We start from the raw sequence: 19,846 nt of genomic DNA, 5'->3' as shown, positions 1-19,846 counted from the left end.
GTCACATTGGAACATCTCATATCTGACACGCATGAACAGGGCAAGCAGCTGTTTGGCGTCTTCAAGGAGGCTAAAGCCTGCTACCAGGAGAAGAAGGCCGCCATCAAGGCCGACAAGGCCTTTATCAAGCGCGCCCAGACCTTTGATGTCTCCCGCGATATCCACGCCCAAGCGCCCCCGCCGCCTCCTTCCGCCCATAATCGCGCCTACGTCTACGACGACTATCTCGAATACCAGGAGGACGCCCGCTCTCGTGCCTCGCACAGGAGTCACCGCACCTCTCGAACGAAACGCTCCCAGTCGCAGACCTCACGACGGACCCGTGGTGATGTCGAATACCATGCTCGTCCCGCCCTGACGGCGAGCAACCTCAAGACGCACTCCGAAGTCTCGAGCATGGCCCCCTCGCGCGTGCCGCGGACAATTGACTACCGATCCCCCTACGCAGAGACGGCTCCTCGCGACATGGCCCTGAGCCGACCGACATTGCACCACTACACAACAGCTCCTACCGCCACCGAGTCTCTCGCCGATTCGACGACGATCCGCGGCGTTCCGGCTCCCAGCATCCGGTCCGCCCCAGCCCCTCCTGAGCCCGGCCATCTGGCGCGCGCGGCAACCTTTGACGTGGCCCCGCGCCGAAAAGAGAAGGAGATTGACATGAACCTGGCCTATGGCAACATCCCGCCCGACCTCGAGTCTCGCACCGATCTTGACCCGGCCTACAAGGAGGCGGAAGCCAAGACGCTCATCGGCCGTGTCGAATCCCTCCTCGACGAGGCCGAGTGTGTCGGGTATTCTGCCACCACCATGATCAAGCGCCTGCAGGCCGATCCCAATGCCGCCGCCGCCGTGGCCCTGTCGCTTGCTGAGTTGTCGAAACTGCTCAAGACGATGAGCCCCGCCTTCCTTGGCCTGCTCAAGGGAGGCTCGCCTGCCGTCTTTGCGCTGCTGGCGTCTCCCCAGTTCCTTATTGCGGCAGGCGCGGCTGTGGGCATGACAGTCGTCATGTTTGGCGGATGGAAGATTGTCAAGCAGATCAAGGATGCCCAGGCGCAGAAAGAGGCCATCGCCGCCGAGGCCATGGCTTTTGAGGCCTTGCCAGAACCCGCGCCGCAAGTCTACGCCCCTCCGAGCGTGCACCCTGAGATGACGGGCGCCAAGATGCCCCGTGGTGGCGGGTACGGCGGCAGCCAGGGCAGCTACGATGAGGCTCTCGTTCTGGAGGAAGAGCTCAGCACAATCGAGTCGTGGAGGCGTGGCATCGCGCCGTTTGGCGAGGATGACAGCGCAGATTTCGAGCTCATCAGCCCCGAGGCCGAGCGGGCTCTGCGCAAGCAGCGACGCGCCGAGGAGAGGGGGGACGACGACATGGTCTCGAGGTCCGGTCGGTCGGAGCGGAGCTCGCGCACACACCGCAGCTCCAGGACGACCAAGACGACCAAGACGCACAGGTCGCACCACAGCCGAAAGCCCGAGAGCGAGGCTCCCGATCGGAGGAGTAGTGCGCTCACGGTCAAGGATGACGAGAGCGTCGCGGGCAGCCAGCGGAGCCACCGGTCGACGCGGTCGAAACGAAGCGAGAGGACGGCCGTGCTCGCCATTGAGCCGGCGCCGGCTGCGGGGTCCGACAATGGGCTGGAGCACGTGCTTCGGCCGAAGAAGGACAGCATGCTCAAGTCGTTGTTCAAGAAGAAGGAGAAGGATGGACGGCTCGAGAGCAGGGAGAAGGTGTCTGCCGTTGTGTTTTGATCTGCTTGGACGTAGCGACGAGGGACGACGTAGCGACGAGGGGACGACGTAATGACGGAACGATCGGGACCAAATTTTGTTTCACAAGCATGACGAGCATATATACCATGATATTTAAGACGAGCCTATATTAGCATTTGCCAGACAATTCACGTCATTCTTCAGGTGCTTTATCATTTGTTGAGGCTTGTTTGTATAAAGACCTTTGGCCGAGTATTTTGAGTCAGGTTCGATTTTCGCTGCGAACGGTACGGTCAGGCAGTCCATTTCATACACTGAGAAACATCACTTGAGTGGCCCGCACGTCGTCAAAGCACAACGCTCATTGTTGCCGTGGTATCTGGAACAGTCGCACCCAACTATCCTGCTCGAATCAAAAGAAGTCCCTTTGCGTCTGCTCCTCGTCAGGCCAGCCCAAATCAAACGCCCAAGTCTTTCTCTTCTCCCTGCCCCTATGTACACCATGCAGCCCGCTTGCCCGTGCAGTGAGAAAGACACAGGAGGGCTACGCCCAGTTCTCCGGGCTGATGCCAATGTTGCCAATGCTCCAGCGGTCGAGGTCGACGCTGCCCTCCTCCTCGCGCTCCTTCTCGTCAATGGGGCGGGCAAACTCGGTGAGGAAGCGCAGCATCCAGCGGTCCATGCGGTAGGTGTGGTCGGTGCTCTTACGGCACAGCTCGTGGAACGTCTTGAGGCGGGCAAAGCAGACCTCGAGGGCGGGCCAGTACTGGCGCAGGGTGACGAGCGAGTTGAAGTTGCGCTCGAGCTGGGCGCGGGCGGCGGCGACCTCGGCCTCGTCCGTCTCGAAGAGGAGCGTGTGGATGAAGACGGACGACGTGACGACGATGATGTGGCCGAGCATGTTGAAGAAGCAGTCACAGCCGGGCGTCGTGTTGGCGAGGTCGATGATGCGCGACAGCGACGCCGCGTTCGACTTGCACTTGCGCGCGAACGCCTGCGCCGTCAGGGACGCGGGGAACCGCTGCTGCTCGTCGAGGTACTGGTAGAAGAGCAGCTGCGAGAAGTGGTAGTGGCTCACGTGCACGGCGATGAAGATGCGCCCCTGGCCCTGCGACGCGAACGCGTGCAGGTTCGACGGCGTGTCGCGGATGCTCGGCGGCAGCGCCACCTCCCAGGCCTCGAGCTCCTGCGACAGGCTCGACACGGTCTCGTCGATGCTCGTGACCGACGCGTCCGACGTCAGCGTCTTGATGGCGTCGTTGACCTTCATGAGGATGCTGTTGAGCTTGATGTTCTGCGCGATCAGCGAGTCCTCGCGGTTCGGCGACAGGATAAAGTCAAAGTGGTTGCTGCTCGCGCGGCTCATGTTGAGAAACGTCGACTCGTTCATCGGCAGCGGCACGTCGTGCCGTCGGTTCATCAGCAGCGGCAGGTTGACGCCCGTCGACGACCACACGTCGATCATGCAGAGGGACCAGTAGACTGTGGGTGGGATTTCAGCTTAGCAAGAAAAAAACAGAGCCAAAAGGACGCATCGAGAACTGCCTACCTCGGATGTGGATCTCGCGCTGCAGCGGATCCGGCGTCGGCATGTTCGGCAGGTCGAGAAAGTTGGCGATGCGGCAGGCGGCAGCGTAGTAGACCGTCTCGGCGCCGGCCTCGCCCTCGACGATGCTCACGGCGCCCAGCAGGACGCACGCCTGGCTCGTCGTCAGTGACACGTCGCGCAGGTTCAGCAGCAGGTTGCACTCGGTGGCAAAGTGCTCGCCGCGGGCCATGGGCGGGATGCCGCTGAAGGCGTGGTTCGACGAGAAGCGCGCCGACAGGGCCATCATGCCGTAGACAAGAACGAGGGGCGCCGTGCCCTCGTGGAGGTCGAGCATGAAGCTCGGACGGTGGAAGAGCGAGTGCAGCTGGTCGTGGATGTACTTGAAGTACAGCTCGACCAGCTCAAAGCAGAGGGCCTTGTCCTGGACGGCGGCGGCCGGCGAGATGCCCATGATCTGGGGTGACGTGTTTGTCGTCGTCGCCGCCGCTCCTGTCGTCAGGGTCATGGCTGTCGCCGTCGTTGTCGTCGTTGGGCTCATGACGTGGCCCATGTCACGGGTCATGGTCATGTCCATGGACACAACTGCTGGCGGCACAGGGCTTGTGGGTGACTTTTTGGGCTGGATGATGGAGCCAGCGCGCGAGCAGGCAAGGTTCTGGGCGCTGCAGTAGGCGCACTGGCCGCCGGGGATGGGAACTTCGCATTTTCGCCTTCGAGCTCTGTTCGGGTGTCAATGGGTGGTCTTTGATGTACGAGGACCATGTGTCCTGGTTCTGATGCCATATGCAGGCAGGGTCCTCGTCACAGGAGGGGACGATCTCATGGCCTCAGGGGTGGAAGGTCCATTCACTTTGCGCAGAGATGGAGAAGAAGAAGGGACTCACCGACAGGCCGAGCATGCTGTTGAGTACCTCATCTCTTGGGTCGAGTGTGCGGCATGTTACCGCAGATTTGATGAGGGCCTGGCGAGGAGGCGATGAGGCTGGCGGCGACAAGCCAGAAGGCGGAGGAGGGGTCCTTGCGCGAGTGGCATGAGGCGGTTGGGCGGAAGGAGCAGGCGAGGAAACGCGGAGGTCAGATGGCAATGTCCGTCGCGGGGAAGGAGTGAAGGAGTGGCGTAGACGCGTTGTGAGTGGCCAGACGTCAAGAACTGTGGGTTGGCTGGGGCCCCGCCTCAGCGTGGCTCTAGGGTCTTTCGGTTAAATGGCCTCCTTAGGTAGGTACTCTAGTACCTTGCCATACCTAGGCACCTACCTACCTTAAGGTAGGTACTGTAGGCAGGTGCAGCAGGAGCTTTTATGGCCTCGCAGCCTGTCGTGGCTTGGGCCGATGCACCTAAGCTCCATTGGAGTCGGGAGCCTCACTCCGATGGGCTGCCAGCTGGTTATGGCTGTGAGTGGCTGCCTCAAAGACTCTGGTCTTGATGAAGACATGGAAGCTGACTGTTCTTCCCGACATGGGATTGTCGACACTGAGTAGTAAATACTATACTTCCATTCTCGCTTTGAGTACTGGGTGTCTTATGTCCGAGTAGCCATATGTAATGGCACCCCGTCAACTCTCGAGCGACTGGTGACTGCGTCGTGGGCCAGATAGCAAGGAACTCATGGTTATTGCTGAGGCACCTGATTGGATGAAGTATCTTCAACAGCATCTTGACGAAACGGAAAACAAAGAACAGCCGCATGTGAACAGTTGAAGAGCCGACTTGGCTGATTCTTCTCTTCCCCATCACAACGTCAACACTAGTTGCGCTGCAGATGAGAAGAAGAGAACGAAGTGGCCGCAACTCTACCCCTCATGATGGACTTCCAACTTGAAAGGCTGCCAGCTCTCAACCCTCCAAAGCTCATCCTCAACACCAGGATGTCAGGGCCAACCCAGCCTTAAGTACTTTCACCGTCCCTTCCTCCCTCCTCCCCCGGAGCCAGTCCAGGTGATCCAAACCCGCTAGCGGCGCGGGCTATATCCGAGAGATCGTGAATGGGCAGACAAAAACCGATGCGACACACTCCTGAGGTGCAGCTCTCGCCGAAAGTGGTGATGCCTCAAGGCCTGTCTGGCGGTTTTGCATCGTGCTGATTGGTGCGTCCCGAGTCAAGCCGCGACCCCCGTCCGGCAATGTCTGCTACGCCTGGCACGCGCCGTCCCGTTGCTCGATCTATCGAGCTTGGATGGAAGCCTATGGTGCTGCTGCTTCCTCGGATGAAGTTTGTGTGATGCAGAACGATCTGGGTCCAGTGATGGAGCAGTGCACCAGGTGAGCTCTGTGATGCCTCGAGGTTGGCATCAGGAGATGGTTTTCGCGCGTCTGATTGGGACGTATCATATTGATGAATGACCCAATCACGAGGCCCTGTCTCCTCACTGTACCACGTGCCGCCGCGCCTGTCCGTCTTGTCTCACCGCCTGCCTCATTTTAGCCATCTGCCCCGACCTCAACCTCCTCTGCCTGTCTTTCTGGTCGCGCCTCTCAACGCAGTCGGGACCAGCAGCAGTCTGTTCTATCTTGACCACCTCGGGGACCTGGTCCAACGACTCCAAGTGTCTCAAGCTTAAATTCCACCAGCTACATCACCTGAGGGCACCCTATCGAATGGCATCCCGATAGGTCCGGTTGGTGCAGCTTCGCAGCCCTTGGAGGCATCCCGCCGAACCCCGCCTGCCTCTTCACTCATCGAAAGCTCACCATCATTTCATCCACCCAAGCCTCCCACGATATGGCCTCGTCTTCTCGAAGCCGGGAATATGGGGCACTCCCCCGACCTTCCGACTCATCCTCGCGGCCCTCACTAGACCAGGACGAGCCCCAACACCCCCATGAAGCTGTCGCCTTGCTATCAGGCACAGCATCGCCTGTTTCCGACGACGGCAGTCGCGGTATTCTCGGTGGCAGGTCTCGCCACGATCACCTTGAGGGCTCCGACGATGGCCCTGACACAACGGAACGCCAAGCCCGCCAGGCCATGGCGGCTGAGCATGCTCTGACGCCGTGGCAGGCCATCAAAATGTATCCCATGGCTATCTTCTGGAGTCTCATGGTGTCCATGTGTGTCATTATGGAAGGTATGCTCTGTCTGTCTCTCCGGTCACGCCGTCTTGCTGACCAGCCCCAGGCTACGATGCCATCCTCATCGGCAACTTCTTCGCCTACCCCGCCTTTGCGGAAAAATACGGCCAATACGTCGACGACAAGGGACAGCATCAGCTCTCTGCGGTGTGGCAGGCTACTCTAGGCAACGCCAGTACAGTTGGTTGTTTCATCGGCGTCACCATCAACGGCTTCCTTGTCGATCGGTACGGCCAGAAGCGCGTCATCGTCGGCGCCCTCGGTGCCCTCTCGCTCTTCGTCTTCATTACCTTCTTCGCCGATAGAATCATGGTGCTCATGTTCGGCCAGCTTCTCTGCGGTATCCCGTGGGGTATCTTCGCTTCGTCTGCGCCCGCTTATGCGTCTGAAGTGCTGCCAATGTGCTTGCGCGCATACCTGACGTCCTGGACCAACATGTGCTTCATCATTGGACAATTGATCGCAGCCGGTGTCCTGGCCACGCTCGTGTCGCGGACCGACGAGTGGGCGTATCGTATCCCCTTTGCTATCCAGTGGGTGTGGCCGGCTTTTCTAATTCCCATCCTGGTCTTCGCCCCCGAATCGCCCTGGCACCTCGTCCGCCAGGGACGTCTCAACGAAGCCGAAGAATCCCTCCACCGGTTGCAGAAGAAGTCGGCATCGCGATCACACGTCAAGGCCATCCTCGCAGGCATCATCCGCACGAACAAGCTCGAGATGGAAATCACCGCCGGCACTAGCTACTGGGACTGCTTCCGCGGGATCGAGCGTCGTCGAACCGAAATCGCCTGCTTCGCGTTTGCCGGCCAGGTCCTCTCTGGATCTGCTTTCGCCTACAACTCGACCTATTTCTTCCAGCAAGTCGGTGTCTCGACCGAGTGGACCTACAAGCTCAACATTGGAGGCACGGCCATGGCCCTCGTCGGCACATTCGTCAATTGGTTCGCCCTGATGCCGTATTACGGCCGCCGACAAATCTACCTCCACGGCCTGTCGACCATGTGCGGCGTCCTCCTGCTGATCGGCGTCCTCAACATGTGGACGTCGACAACGGCCGTCGGCATCACCCAGGCGGTCCTCACCCTGCTCTGGACCTTCGTCTTCCAACTGTCCGTCGGCCAGCTCGGCTGGTCCATCCCCTCCGAAGTGGGCTCCACGCGCCTGCGCCAGAAGACCATCTGCCTCGCGCGCAACGCCTACTACGTCGTGCTCGTCATGTCCAACGCCCTGCAGCCCTACTTTATGAACCCGCGCCAGCTGAACCTCAAGGGCTACGCCGGCTTCTTCTGGGGGACCACCGCCGCGCTGACCTTTCTGTGGGCCTTCTTGCGGCTGCCGGAGACCAAGGGCCGGACGTACGAGGAGCTCGACTGGCTGTTTGCGCAGAAGACGCCCACGCGCGCGTTTGCCGGGATGGAGGTCAAGGGGCTGGCTGGGGAGGACAGGCTGCATTTGCCGCCGGTGCATTGATGGTGTGGCGTGTTTTGGCAGACATGGCGAGATGGGTGCGGCATGATTAGGGAGATGACTGCAATTTGATGATGAAGATAGACCAGCGATGCGATTTAAAGGCACTTACTCAAGTCCAATACTATGATTCAACCCAGCCATATGGAATTGAAGAGCATCAGTTGACAATGACCGCGGGTAATGACCCCAAACAAATACCACCAGGCTTGATCATCGTACATAGCTGCATAAAAACACCTCGAGATGCCGACAGAAATCATGCTCACCAGGAAAAAGTGCAGAACGACAACACGCAACATGGCCGAGGAAAATTCACCACCCAGACTACTCAAGCAGCAACTCGTACGAAAAGCCCTCCGACCTCAGCTCGTACTGCGGCAGCGTCGCCGGCCCGCACGACCCCGTCCCCAGCCCGTGATGCGCCCAGTCGAGCCTCACAATCGTGTCGTCCCGCCGCCGCTTGTGCAGCTCATACGGGTGCTGGCACTCGTCCAGGTCCGCCGTCGTGTAGTGCATGGCCGAGAACGAGGCGCCCTCGAGGTCGCCGAACCGCGCCGTGAGCAGCGTGCCAGGATCGCCGCCGCCGCTGAGCAGCTGCTTGAACTTGACCCACCGGACGTCCGTCCTGTTGCCGCCGTCCTGGGGAAACTCATAGTCGATGAAGAGGGCGTCGACGCCGCGTCGCCACGTGCCGAACCGCTGGCTCATCTTCTTGTCGCGGTAGCTCTCGCCCGGGCCGCGGCCGAACCACTCGACCTCGTCGACGCCGGCGAGGCCGAGCGTCAGGCCGATGCGCGCAAAGGTGCCCGGCAGACGCAGCCCCCGCGGCGTGCCCTTGATCGTGATGTGGCACGCCTCGCCGCGGAAGGAAAAGGTCGTCGCCGTGTCGACGCCCCACGCGAGCACGGGGGGCGCGATGCGCGCGTGGACCGTCACTTCGAGGCTGTGCTTTGTCTCGCGCCACTCGGCGCTGCGCACATGGGCTTGGGTCTGGTGGAGGCGGCGGTCTCGCCACTCCCAGCCGAAGCGGCCGCCGCGGTCGTTGTCGGTGAGGGCGCGGTAGAAGTCGAGCGTGATGGGGGAGGTGAGCAGGTTGAGCTTGGGCTGGTCGCCGCGCGTGACGCTCGTCAGCGTGCCCTCGTGGAGGTCGAACCCCCACGTTTTCAAGCCGCTGCTTGAGGTGATCGATAGAAAATTGGAAGACTCTTGCGTTATCGTGGGGAGAGGAGTAGTGTTTGGTTCTATGCTCAGATGCTGCAGGCTCGCCGTCAGGCTGTCTGGCTGGCCAATTTGGATGTCGCCCCATGCAACCTCGTGGCCAGCAGGTGCCCAGGATGTGGACACCTTCAAGCTGAACCTCAAGTTCAAGAAGGCTTCTTTTCCTGCAACGACTTCCAAGTCACTTGGGCGGGGAATCTTAATCTTGGCCTTTGTGTGTGGTTTAACGCCTGGAGTTGTCAGCACAACCTCGACAAGTAGACATTCATGGACCAACCTTTCGGAATGGAAATCGAGATCTCTGCAAAGCGGCGATCCTCGGTGAGAAAGTGGGCGTGGCACGTTAAATGATCCAACGTGAGAAAATCGTATCGGTTGATCACGGTCACCTCGTCGCCGTCGAGTCCCAGTACCTGTACAGGCTCGATGGCCTTCTTGTATTCGACGAGACCCGGAGTCGGCGTATGATCTGAGAAACACAGCCCGTCCATGACAAAGTTCTTGTCGTTGGGGTTGTCTCCAAAGTCACCGCCATACGCCATGTACTCTTCGCCATCTTTCGTCTTCGTGCGCAGGCCCTGGAGGGGTCAGCTAGGCCTTTTGCACACATGGCGCACAACTCACATGATTGGCCCACTCCCAGACGAATCCTCCCATGAGCCTAGGGTACCGATAGAACGCCTCGACGTACTCCCGGATGGCTCCTGGCCCGTTGCCCATGGCATGGATGTACTCGCACAAAACCAAGGGCTTCTCCCAGTCCTTGTCTCTCGCCGCATTGATGACGCTCTCGACCGAGGAGTACATCCTGCTGTAAATGTCTACCGTCCGCGCTCCGTAGTCCGCTTCGTAATGGACAAGGCGCGTCGTGTCAACGCTCTTGATGAAGTCATACATGGCCTGATGGTTCCGTCCGTAGAACGCCTCGTTCCCTAGCGACCAGATGATCACGCACGCGTGGTTCTTGTCGCGCAGCACCATCTGACGCGCCCTGTCGACGTAGGCCTCCTTCCAGTCAGGGTTATCAGACGTAAACTTGGACGCGTCGCCGCCGACTGATGCAAAGCCGTGGCATTCAAGGTCCGCTTCGTTGAGGATCCACAATCCCAACTGATCGGCCAGATCATACAGCCTGGGGTCATTAATGTAATGTGACGTACGAATGGCATTAATGTTGTACTCCTTCATCTGCAAGAGGTCGCGCTTGAGGAACTCATACGGCACAGCCCGTCCGGAGTCGGGGTGATGCTCGTGACGGTTGACGCCCCTGAGCTTGATTGGTTCGCCGTTGACGCAAAAGACGCCATCGACGAGTTCAGTTCTGCGGAAGCCGACACGCTGCGGGATGACGCAGCCAGGGAAGCCGAGCAAGAGCGTGTATAGATATGGTGTCTCGGCCGTCCATTTGTGTGGGTTCTTGACAGGTAATTCAAACGTGAGGTCGGTGGTGCCCTGCGCCAGGGTCGCGCCATGGTGGGTTTCCCCGAACACTGGCTCGCCGTCGGCGTCGAGTAGCCTCAACGAGACAAAGGTGAACTCGCTCGTAGTGACGCCAACTTTGAGGACGGCATTCTTGTAGTCGTCATCCAGGAGCGTCTGGATGTGGATGTCGTGCGGACTGAAGCGCTCAAAGGCATGCAGGTAGACGTCTCTAAAGATGCCACTGAGCCACCACTGGTCCTGGTCCTCAATGTAGGTGCCGTCACAGCGCTGGTAGACCTCAACGGCAAGAGTGGCGGAGCGCCCAGCCGTGACGATTCTGGAAATGTCGAACTCGCTGGGATTACGCGATCCTTGTGAGTAGCCGACCTTGTGGCCGTTGACCCAAACGGTAAAGGCAGAGTCGACGCCCTCAAACCTCAACCGCAGCTGATGATTTTTGAAGGAATGAGGAACCTTGAAGGTCGTCAGGTGCCTGCCGCACTCGTTATCGGTGTAGGAGACGTTTGGCGGGTCCACAGGGAAGGGAAAGTTGTAGTTGGTGTACTGGGGACCTTTCCCAAAGCCCTGGCACTGCCACATGCCAGGGACGGCAATGTCACTCCACTGATGCTCGGCAGCGTCATGGTCGTAACCAGCCTCCCAGAAGTTGCGCGGGCCATCGAAGGGTGAGGTTGACAGGTGAAACTTCCAGGTTCCTGACAGGCAGATGGCCTTGGCCTTGCTGACATCCCACGTCAGGGCGTCCTTCTCGTTCGGATAGGTGAAGAAGGTGCTCCGTGGGGGCAGGGTATTATGGTGGAGAACCTTGAGGTTATTCCAGTCAGGGGTTGCAACGGGGAGATGGTGTCCAGGTCGGCTGAAAGCGGGAGGAGCCAAGCTCTCGTCTCGGACTTCACTTGAAGCACTGCTCTGGCTGCTTGGTGTATTGGCTCTCACTTGGACGTCAAAATGCAGGACGGCGTCTTCGTCGATGGTCGGTTCGGCGCCATGCTGGATTGACATGGTTGACGCTTGATCGAGATTCGCGAAGAGGCGCAAGGGTTCTGCGCAGCTGAGATGACACCTGCGGATGTACGACACGGGCCGTCGGGTGTAATGGCCTTGGTGGGAAATGAGCCAGAGCTTGGAACTCGGAATGAATTAAGCAGAATAATGATACAATCAAGGCAGGGATGGAACAATCAAATCATGTAGCGTATAGCGTGTCACAGGATACAAGGAGGGGATCTGATCATGACACAACATCACGAGGGGTACATAGAGGAAGCCCCTGCCGAGGTGACGCCTCGTGAGGGACGAGCCAGAGGCAGGCACGACCTGGAGAAAGGCGGGGATTGCGGGGAAGCCACGTGACTGGACAAGTGTCGGGATTCAATCGTCATGATTGGCTCGGCAGTTCAGGATCTCGAAGAGGGCGCTTACATAACGCATCGCCGCCCGGAAGGCTCCACTTCACTCTGGGCGAAACGGCTGACGACTCAGAAGTGAGGTAGCCCGGAAGGTGATGCCCTGGTCCCTGCCCTGTCTGGTCCTTCCATCTCGGGCTTCCCTTCGAGTCCTTGTGGAAGGCCAAGGTTTTCTCCTCTTGATCATCAACATCACGCTCACGAACTCCCACCAACGAGGCGACTATAGCATGACCCCCTCTCTCGTGCTGGGGCCTCTGGGCATCTCCAGAAGTGAGATGATCGTCACCCTCGCACCGAGGTGGTTCAAAAGCAGACTCGGAGTCAGTGTTACGTTCCCAAAACTTGCTGATCGACCATTTCCCAAGAACCTCCAAGCCTGCGCCCACCCTTCGACCCGCACCATCTGATGGCTCCATATCCGCCCCATTGACCCCCTGAGAATCTGCCATTCTCGACTTGGCGCCGGCAGATCCCTTCTTTGTTGGGCACGCACGAATCCGAAGCCAGCGCTTGTCGCTTGTACCCGGAGCTTTCGCCCATGAGCCGGCCATTGCGTCCGCCTTCATGACGCCTTGAACATCATCCTACCGGAGGCTTGTCTTCCATCCTGGGAATGGCAGGTATCAGAGTAGATGAATGCCGGGGTAGTATGCCTGCTTCTTGGACGGGAGCCGCGTGTTGCCCACTCAATGTGTGGCACCCGACCTTGACTACGGTTCTCCTTCTTCATGGGGTGTTTGCTGGAGCGCCGACGTGATGGCTCTTCATGCATGAGCTTGCTCACGAGGTCTGGGGTGGCCCCGGTAGCAGCAGATTGTCATGAATCCTCGTTGTTGAACCATTTATAACCCGCGATCGATCTCTTCGTCTGATCATCCCACTCGTCCTTGCATCCCAGCATCAACCGGCTTGACGGACCTCGAACAGTCATGAAGTACCTTCAGCTTCTTCTCGCGGCCGCTGGCACGGCTCGCGCCGCCCTCGATTGGCAAAATGTCCGCATCGGAGGCGGTGGCGGCTTTGTGCCCAGCATCGTCTTCCATCCCAATGCCAAGGGTGTCGCGTACGCGAGGACTGACATTGGCGGAATCTATCGCTGGAACTCAGACGACTCATGGACTCCCATCACCGACTACATTGCGCAGAATGATACCTGGTATGCTGACCTTTTTATTTGCGGCTTGTTCCGGAGGGGGACTGACCTTGAGCAGGAACAGATGGGGCATTGATGCTCTGGCCGTCGACCCGTCCGACCCCGATGTCGTTCTCGCCGCCTTTGGCATGTACACGAACGACTGGTGAGGCACATCCGCGAGACCAATAACACAAGTCCATCAGCACCTTTGCTCACACCGGATGTGTTAGGGACCCCAATGCTGGCTCGATCGGCCGCAGTACCGACCAAGGCAAGACCTGGACCTTCACAGAGCTCCCTTTCAAGGTCGGAGGCAACATGCCCGGCCGTGGCATGGGCGAACGACTGGCCGTGGATCCCACCAACTCCGATATCATTTATTTTGGAGCTCGCAGCGGCAAGGGCCTGTGGAAGAGCACCGATGCCGGCAAGACCTTCTCCGAGGTCACCTCGTTCCCCAACCCCGGAACGTTCAACCCCAACCCGAACGAGGCTGGCGGCTATGGCAACGACTTGCAAGGTCTGGCCTTTGTCACGTTCGACACGAGCGCTGCGACGGCCAACGGCGCGACGTCGCGCATCTTTGTCGGAACGGCTGATAAGACGGCCGAATCTGTATACGTCTCTGAAGATGCTGGCGCTACCTGGACCGCCATCGCCGGCCAGCCCACCGGCTTCCTTCCTCACAAGGGCAGGGTTGAGCCCAAGGAAGGCGCCTTGTACCTGACCTACAGCGACGGCAGCGGGCCCTTACGACGGCGCCAAGGGCGCCGTGTACCGCTATGATATTGCAAAGGCCACCTGGACTGACATCACTCCCGTCACTGGCGAGGACCTGACATGGGGATATGGTGGTCTGGCCCTGGACAGCCAGAACCCAGGCACCCTGGTTGTTGCGTCCCTGAACTCCTGGTGGCCCGATGCGCAGCTCTTCCGCTCCACCGATTCCGGTGCAACGTGGTCTCAAATCTGGACGTGGGCCAATTACCCAGAAATCAACGCCAAATACAAGATTGACACTCCCAAAGCGCCCTGGATCAACCATGACTTTATCGCAGTTGACTCCAAGAAGCTTGGCTGGATGATCGAGTCGCTCGAGATTAACCCCTTCGATAGCGACCACTGGCTGTACGGCACAGGCCTGACCGTCTTTGGTGGACACGACCTCACTAACTGGGATTCAAACGCCTCGATCAACATTGAGTCTCTCGCCGACGGCATTGAGGAATTTGCTGTTCTCGACCTGGCTTCGGCGCCTGGCGGCAGTGAGCTTTTTGCTGGCGTCCACGACGATAGCGGCTTCACCTTCAAGAGCAAGGCCGACCTTAACACGTCTCCCAAGACGGCTTGGAACACACCCATGTTTGTTGGCTCGAGCGGTGTGGACTATGCTGGCAACTCGGTGTCCGAGGTCGTCCGCGTCGGCAATGTCGAGGGCAGTGCCCAGCTGGCCACGTCATCCGACGGCGGTGTCACTTGGGGTCTTCATCCCGCCAACGGCAGCACCCAGGCTGGCGGCTCCGTTGCTCTGTCGGCCGACGGCACGAGCGTTCTATGGTCCACCTCTGGCGTCGGTGTCCAGCGGTCGACTAACCAGGGCCCGCTGTCTCGCGTCTCGAGCCTAGCAGCCGGCTCCGTGATTGCCAGCGACAAGCGCAATGACGAGGTATTCTATGCTGGCTCGGACGCCTTTTACGTCTCCACCGATGGCGGTGCTGCCTTTGCCAAGGGAGGTGCACTCCAGGGTGCCAACTCGGTTCGCTCCATTGCCGCCCATCCGACCAAGGCCGGCGACGTGTGGGCCTCGACCAATGTCGGCATCTTCCACAGCACCGACTCTGGCAAGACGTTCACCCTGATCTCCACCGAAGTCACCAACACGTGGCAGGTGTCCCTTGGTGTGGGAGCCAACGGATGGAACGTCTACACATTTGGCGACGGCGCCGACGGGCCCAAGCTGTACGGTAGCGGCAACGGCGGTGCCAGCTGGACCGACCTCCAGGGCGAGATTGGCTTTGGCGCTGTCGATGGCGCCAGGATTGCCGGCAGCGGCAACGAGGCAGGCTTGGTGTATGTTGGCACCAATGGTCGTGGCGTTTTCTACGGCCAGGGCAACTTGTAGGCTGATGGGAAGAGCGATTCTTGTATATATTTGACTTTAGTGATACTTATCTTTCTGCCCCGAACTCGCGTGACCATCAAGTACTAAATATTAGACACTCAGGGGTCTCTATTATAATGCTGACTGACGGATGTCCTAGCAATGAAGCGGTCGACACGCTGTGAGCGGGGTGTTCATCGGGAGAGATGAAGCTTGACTCAAACTCCGAGGGCTCAATCACGAAATGCAGTACTGCAGCTAGCAAAATTAAGGCATCGCATCCGGTCAACTAGGCTACGTACGTCTGCAGGCCATCCCTACGGCTTCACAATCTGCAGGTGATCCTTCCCCAGGTCCGTGAAGAAACTGGCGCCCTTGACCTTCTTCGGCGTCGCCGGGTCCGTGGCATTGCAGAGCCTGGCAAAGTCGCCGTTCCGCTCACGCGCGTCGGCCACGAACTTGGCGTACCTGGCGACGGCGCATGACTTGCCGGGTCCGTCCTGGCACGAGGGCACGGGGTACACGGCCTCGTTGATGCGGATGCGGATGTACGTCTCGTTGCGCGCGCTGGTGCCACCGCGCGCGGCGGCCGTCGGGCGCGGCACGCAGCTTCGCGTCGTCGTCGTCGTCGTCGTCGCTGGGACGGGCCCGTTCACGCGGCAGCTGAGGCGCTGCAAGGCAATGGTGCCGCGCATCGGGGAGATGCGGGAGCTGCGCCAGAGACGGTCGCTGGGGATGCGGTCCGTGGGCAGGGGGTTCTGGCCGTCGAAGACGCCGAGGGCGGCGGCGAGCTGGTTGAGCTGGCCGTCGTTGAGGAAGCTCATGAGGAGCCTGGGCAGGGTGAAGGGCGTGCCGTCGGCGCGGACGCCGGCTACGGCGGGGCCCTTGGCGAGGAGCCGGACGAGGCTGTTGAGGAAGGGCGTCATCATCTTGGAGGCGACGTCGACGGCGGGGCCGACGCCGTAGTAGTAGCGCAGGTCCTGGTGGTACTCGTACTGCTCGAGCTCCTCCTGGGTGAACGTGTCGCAGAAGGGCGACAGCCGGCCGGTGATCTGGGACTCGAAGCCGCAGATGTAGGGGAAGTCGTTCCAGTGGCTGTCGTCGAGGACCAGGTCGCCGTAGATGTACTGCGAGAGGCGCTCGATGAAGGGCGGCAGCCAGAGGGAGCGCCACGCGTTCGTCTGCTTGCTGCTGTCGTCCTTGAAGGCCGGGCACATGTCCGAGGGCGCGAGCGTGTCGCCGAGGTGGGCGGGCACGCCGCGTCCGGTGACGGAGACGACGTTGCCGAGCAGGGTCGAGTTGGGGCCGAGGTAGCCGCGAACGAACAGCTGCGCCGTCTGAAGGACGCGCGGGTAGTTATTGGCCCAGACGAAGAACTCGTCGCCCTCGTCGTAGAGGTCCGGGTAGCGCGTGCGCAGCGTGTAGCCCAAGTCGTAGAGCTCCTTGTAGCCCGTCTTGCTGAGCTGGGCGATCTGATTGTCGGGACGCGTGAGCGGCGTGTCCCACGTGTGAAAGAACGACAATGGGCCGGTGGCCTTGTAGCTGCTCTCCTTGAACTGGGCTGCCGTCAGCTTTTCCTCCTTTTGGGCCAGGTGAGAACAGGCGACTTACACGGCGAGCCATCTCAAGCCAGCCGTTGTGGGCGCCCGTGTCAGGGAAGCGCGAGCCGTGGCGGAGAACATAGGCGGCTTGGTCGACGTGACAGTTCTCCGGGATGGCGGAGGAAATGCCATTGACATCTCCGGCTGGAACAATGCGTTAGTCTCGTCAATCGCAGCGTCTCAACGACGTGTCGACTTGCCAGCAGTCCACGGGCCATTACCGCCAAGATGCGAAAGCGGGTTCTTCGCATAGGCGCCGTCCGGCAGCAGAACGGGCTGGACTGGGTCAAGCGATACACCGGCCGCTGCGCGAGCGACGCCGGTGACAGCCAGGATGGCGAGAACGAAGGTGGCAAAGCTCATGGTGAGATGGCGCTGCGTCCCGCGACCAGGAGCCAAGCGAATCGGCCTGCGACTTCTGTGAGATGGAGGGTGAGGCAGGACATGGGCCTAAGGCAAGGGACCAGACGGCCTCTTATTGCGTCGCATTACTGTCATTTCAACTGTTGATCTGCAATGCCTGGGCCGATGATGGATAACGACACGAGCGACAGGGAACTGGCCGGTGCTGTTAAGTGCAGCACGACGAACACGACGCTGTTCCTGCATAGCCGACAACAGACAATTGGCTGCCCCTCACCCGTCGGCCGGTGCTGTTCAACACGTGCGCCGGGCCAAGAGCCGGCGAGGTGGTTGTCGTCGCCGGGATGCCCGGCACGTGCAGGCTGAGGGGATGGTGATTTGCCGATCGCTCGTCTTGGCGTCCGGGGCCTCGAGAAGTGGGAGCGTAACCCCGTTTAGGGGCGATATGGGGAGATTGCAACGCTGGCTACTGTTGTCGTTTTGGTCAAGTTGGGTCCTTTCTTGTCTGGCTGTCGGCCAAGTCAACGTCCTGACTAGACGGCACGTGGCTTTGTACTTCGTTCATGCTCGTGGGGATGTATGGAAGATAGATGAGTGATCATCGGTTCTTAGTTGAGTTATTGTTCGAGTTGAGCTGCAATCTGGAGGCCGGAGCTGCCTCAACATGGTCGATTCGCCCTGGTCTCTTCAAGAACCAGAAAGGACGAGTCATGGTGCACAAGTGCCCTCTGCGACAACCCCTACAAGCAAACACACATGACATCAAAAGGAGGAAAGTGGTTGGAACCGGCAACTGTATTGACAAGCACTCTGTGCCTCGAAGAAAGAATTATATACAACAAAAACTTTCAGGCGCTCGCTTGCAAGGGGAAAATAAAGGATGCAATGGGCGTCCCGAAATTTCCCGCCCCTCGGGCTCTCAGCTTCATCCGTCTTCTCCTTTCATCCTCGTACAGGCATGTCACCAGTTTAGGCGCGGAGAGCCTTGCGGCGGAGGCTCTTCTTGACGCGGCGGCGGGTGCACACCTCCTCGACCTCCTCGTCGTCAGCGACGGGGGCAGAGGGCTTGGTGGCGGGAGCGGGAGCGGGAGCGGGAGCAGAGGAGCCGTCAAAGGTGAGCTTCTGGCCGGCGGTCTGGGCGACGGAGCCGACGTTGGCGGAGCCGAGGGCGGTGTAGGCGTAGGGGACCGAGGTCAGTGTGCCCTTGGGGACGGCGTTGTCGGCGGCGCCAATGACGTCCTTGACGACGACGAAGCCCGTCTTCTTCGAGTCGCGCGAGACGATGGGGTTGGCCGAGTTGACGAACGAGGTCGACTCGACGAGGACCTGGGCGCCCATGCGGGCGTTGACACCGGTGAGGCCGACGTTGTCGTAGAGGTTGTTCACGATGTGGACGGCGGTGCCGAAGCGAACCGAGGGGTTGCGCGAGCCCGTGTTCTCCCAGTGGTTGTTAATGTAGGAAACGTGGAACTTGCCAGTGTCCTGGGCAGCGTTGTTGTCGCTGTGGCCGATGAGCGAGGCCTTGTGGTGGTCGTGCAGGTACGTGTTGGACACGGTGATGAAGTCCGAGGCACGAGTGATGTCGAGCAGGCCGTCGTAGAAGTCCTTGCCGTGGCTGAGGTCGGACGAGAGGTCGCAGTGGTCGACCCAGACGTTGGTGGACTCCTGGATGCCAATGGCGTCACCATTGGCGGCGACGACCTTGGAGATCTTGAGGTTCCTCAGGATCACGTTGGACTGCTTGTTAATGTAGTGGCCGATGCCAGTGATGGACGAGCCGGGAAGACCAATGACGGTCTTGTCAGAGGCGAGGCGAATGCGGGCGCTGCCAGAGATGGCGCCGTTAACAACGACAATGGCGGCACCCTCGGCCTCGAGCGCGGCCTGGTAGTCGGCGAGCGAGGTGACGGTCGTGGTGGGACCGCCGGCACCACCGGTAGTGCCGGTGCCCTCGGTGCAGAAACCAATGTCACAGGCGTCTTCGACCGAGGCACGCTTCTCGATGGTGCGGGTGGCCAGGAGGGACTTGGGGGTCCACGAGGCGGGGGTGGGGGTCGCGCTGGCGACGGCGGCCAGGACGGCGACGGAAGAGGCAATACCGGAGAACTTCATCTTGACGATTTGAAAGTGGTGCGGTGGTACAAGGTTGTTGTTGTTGTTGTTGTTGTTGTTGTTATGCTAGTGTTTTCAAAGACTGAACAGAGTTGGACGATCAACGTCTTGGCTTGATCAAGAGAGTGGAAGAAAGAACGTGGTACAGAGATGATATGGGAAGAAAGAGTGTGGTATAGAGATGATTTGGTAGGAAATAATGAAGGACGAGGCAATGTGTATGAAGAGGGAGAGGGCAGAAACCAGATGAACACTTGCAGCCGACATGCTCTTAAGTATCATTCTTTGGAGTTTTCTTCTTCACCCCCTTTGCCTCTCCGCCTGCCTCTCTACCTTTCCTACTAGCGCTGGCCCTCGTCTCCAGCCTTCATGCCCCTTCCCTGATGGCCCACCGCATGGCCACACTCCTCGGAAGCACTGCCGGGGATCTTGCGCTAGCATCGACATTGTGAGGTTGCTTGGTGTTGAGGCAATGAAAGGGGCGTTGTGGACCTCGACGACAGGGACCCTGGCCAGTCAAACCCTACGATCGCGACGTCTTCAGGCGGAGGCGAGGAGGGGGATCACAAGCAGAGGGTGGCGCCACGAGGTCTTACCGCCCTATGCAGTGGACGACTTCAGACGAAGGGCACGACTTTGACAGGCCGCATAGGACGGCTTCT

At 59.8% G+C, this 19,846-nt stretch overlaps 7 protein-coding genes across 7 annotated transcripts in view; 3 read left to right on the top strand and 4 right to left on the bottom strand.

Moving 5' to 3' along the window:
• Positions 1-1,752, top strand: part of VDAG_05350 (uncharacterized protein) — a gene marked incomplete at its 3' end in the record, with an annotated part of 2,149 nt that extends 397 nt beyond the window's left edge. The window contains exon 2 of the mRNA XM_009652245.1: positions 40-1,752. Coding sequence (XP_009650540.1) covers positions 40-1,752 — 1,713 coding nt within the window. The remainder of the gene's footprint in view (positions 1-39) is intronic.
• A 505-nt stretch (positions 1,753-2,257) lies between these two features.
• On the bottom strand, positions 2,258-4,258 carry VDAG_05349 (ZnF3; the record flags this gene model as incomplete). Its single annotated transcript, XM_009652244.1, has 3 exons — positions 4,147-4,258; positions 3,263-3,981; positions 2,258-3,195 (listed from the first exon to the last, which is right to left on the bottom strand). The coding sequence occupies exons 1-3, from the start codon at positions 4,176-4,178 to the stop codon at positions 2,258-2,260; spliced, it is 1,689 nt and encodes a 562-aa protein (XP_009650539.1). The 5' UTR covers positions 4,179-4,258.
• Positions 4,259-5,982: 1,724 nt separating this feature from the next.
• VDAG_05348 (alpha-glucosides permease MPH2/3) lies at positions 5,983-7,802 on the top strand (the record flags this gene model as incomplete). Its single annotated transcript, XM_009652243.1, has 2 exons — positions 5,983-6,328; positions 6,379-7,802. 2 exons carry the CDS (start codon positions 5,983-5,985, stop codon positions 7,800-7,802), a joined length of 1,770 nt encoding a protein of 589 aa, XP_009650538.1.
• Positions 7,803-8,126: 324 nt separating this feature from the next.
• VDAG_05347 (beta-galactosidase) lies at positions 8,127-12,423 on the bottom strand (the record flags this gene model as incomplete). The annotated part of the gene is made up of 4 exons (XM_009652242.1): positions 8,127-9,250; positions 9,298-9,598; positions 9,645-11,563; positions 11,886-12,423. The coding sequence occupies 4 exons, from the start codon at positions 12,421-12,423 to the stop codon at positions 8,127-8,129; spliced, it is 3,882 nt and encodes a 1,293-aa protein (XP_009650537.1).
• A 378-nt stretch (positions 12,424-12,801) lies between these two features.
• Positions 12,802-15,293, top strand: VDAG_05346 (Cel74a; the record flags this gene model as incomplete). Its single annotated transcript, XM_009652241.1, has 5 exons — positions 12,802-13,028; positions 13,084-13,170; positions 13,238-13,703; positions 13,774-15,125; positions 15,269-15,293. 5 exons carry the CDS (start codon positions 12,802-12,804, stop codon positions 15,291-15,293), a joined length of 2,157 nt encoding a protein of 718 aa, XP_009650536.1.
• Positions 15,294-15,425: 132 nt separating this feature from the next.
• VDAG_05345 (acid phosphatase PHO1) lies at positions 15,426-17,072 on the bottom strand (the record flags this gene model as incomplete). The annotated part of the gene is made up of 3 exons (XM_009652240.1): positions 15,426-16,664; positions 16,720-16,847; positions 16,931-17,072. The coding sequence occupies 3 exons, from the start codon at positions 17,070-17,072 to the stop codon at positions 15,426-15,428; spliced, it is 1,509 nt and encodes a 502-aa protein (XP_009650535.1).
• A 969-nt stretch (positions 17,073-18,041) lies between these two features.
• Positions 18,042-19,184, bottom strand: VDAG_05344 (pectate lyase B; the record flags this gene model as incomplete). The annotated part of the gene is made up of 1 exon (XM_009652239.1): positions 18,042-19,184. One exon carries the CDS (start codon positions 19,182-19,184, stop codon positions 18,042-18,044), a length of 1,143 nt encoding a protein of 380 aa, XP_009650534.1.
• Positions 19,185-19,846: the final 662 nt, after the last annotated feature.

This window comes from Verticillium dahliae, genomic scaffold, assembly GCF_000150675.1.
Source record: "Verticillium dahliae VdLs.17 supercont1.10 genomic scaffold, whole genome shotgun sequence".
Taxonomy (NCBI): Eukaryota; Fungi; Ascomycota; class Sordariomycetes; order Glomerellales; family Plectosphaerellaceae; genus Verticillium; species Verticillium dahliae.
Note: the sequence above shows the minus strand (reverse complement) of the source record. Positions and strands in the feature narration are given on the sequence as shown.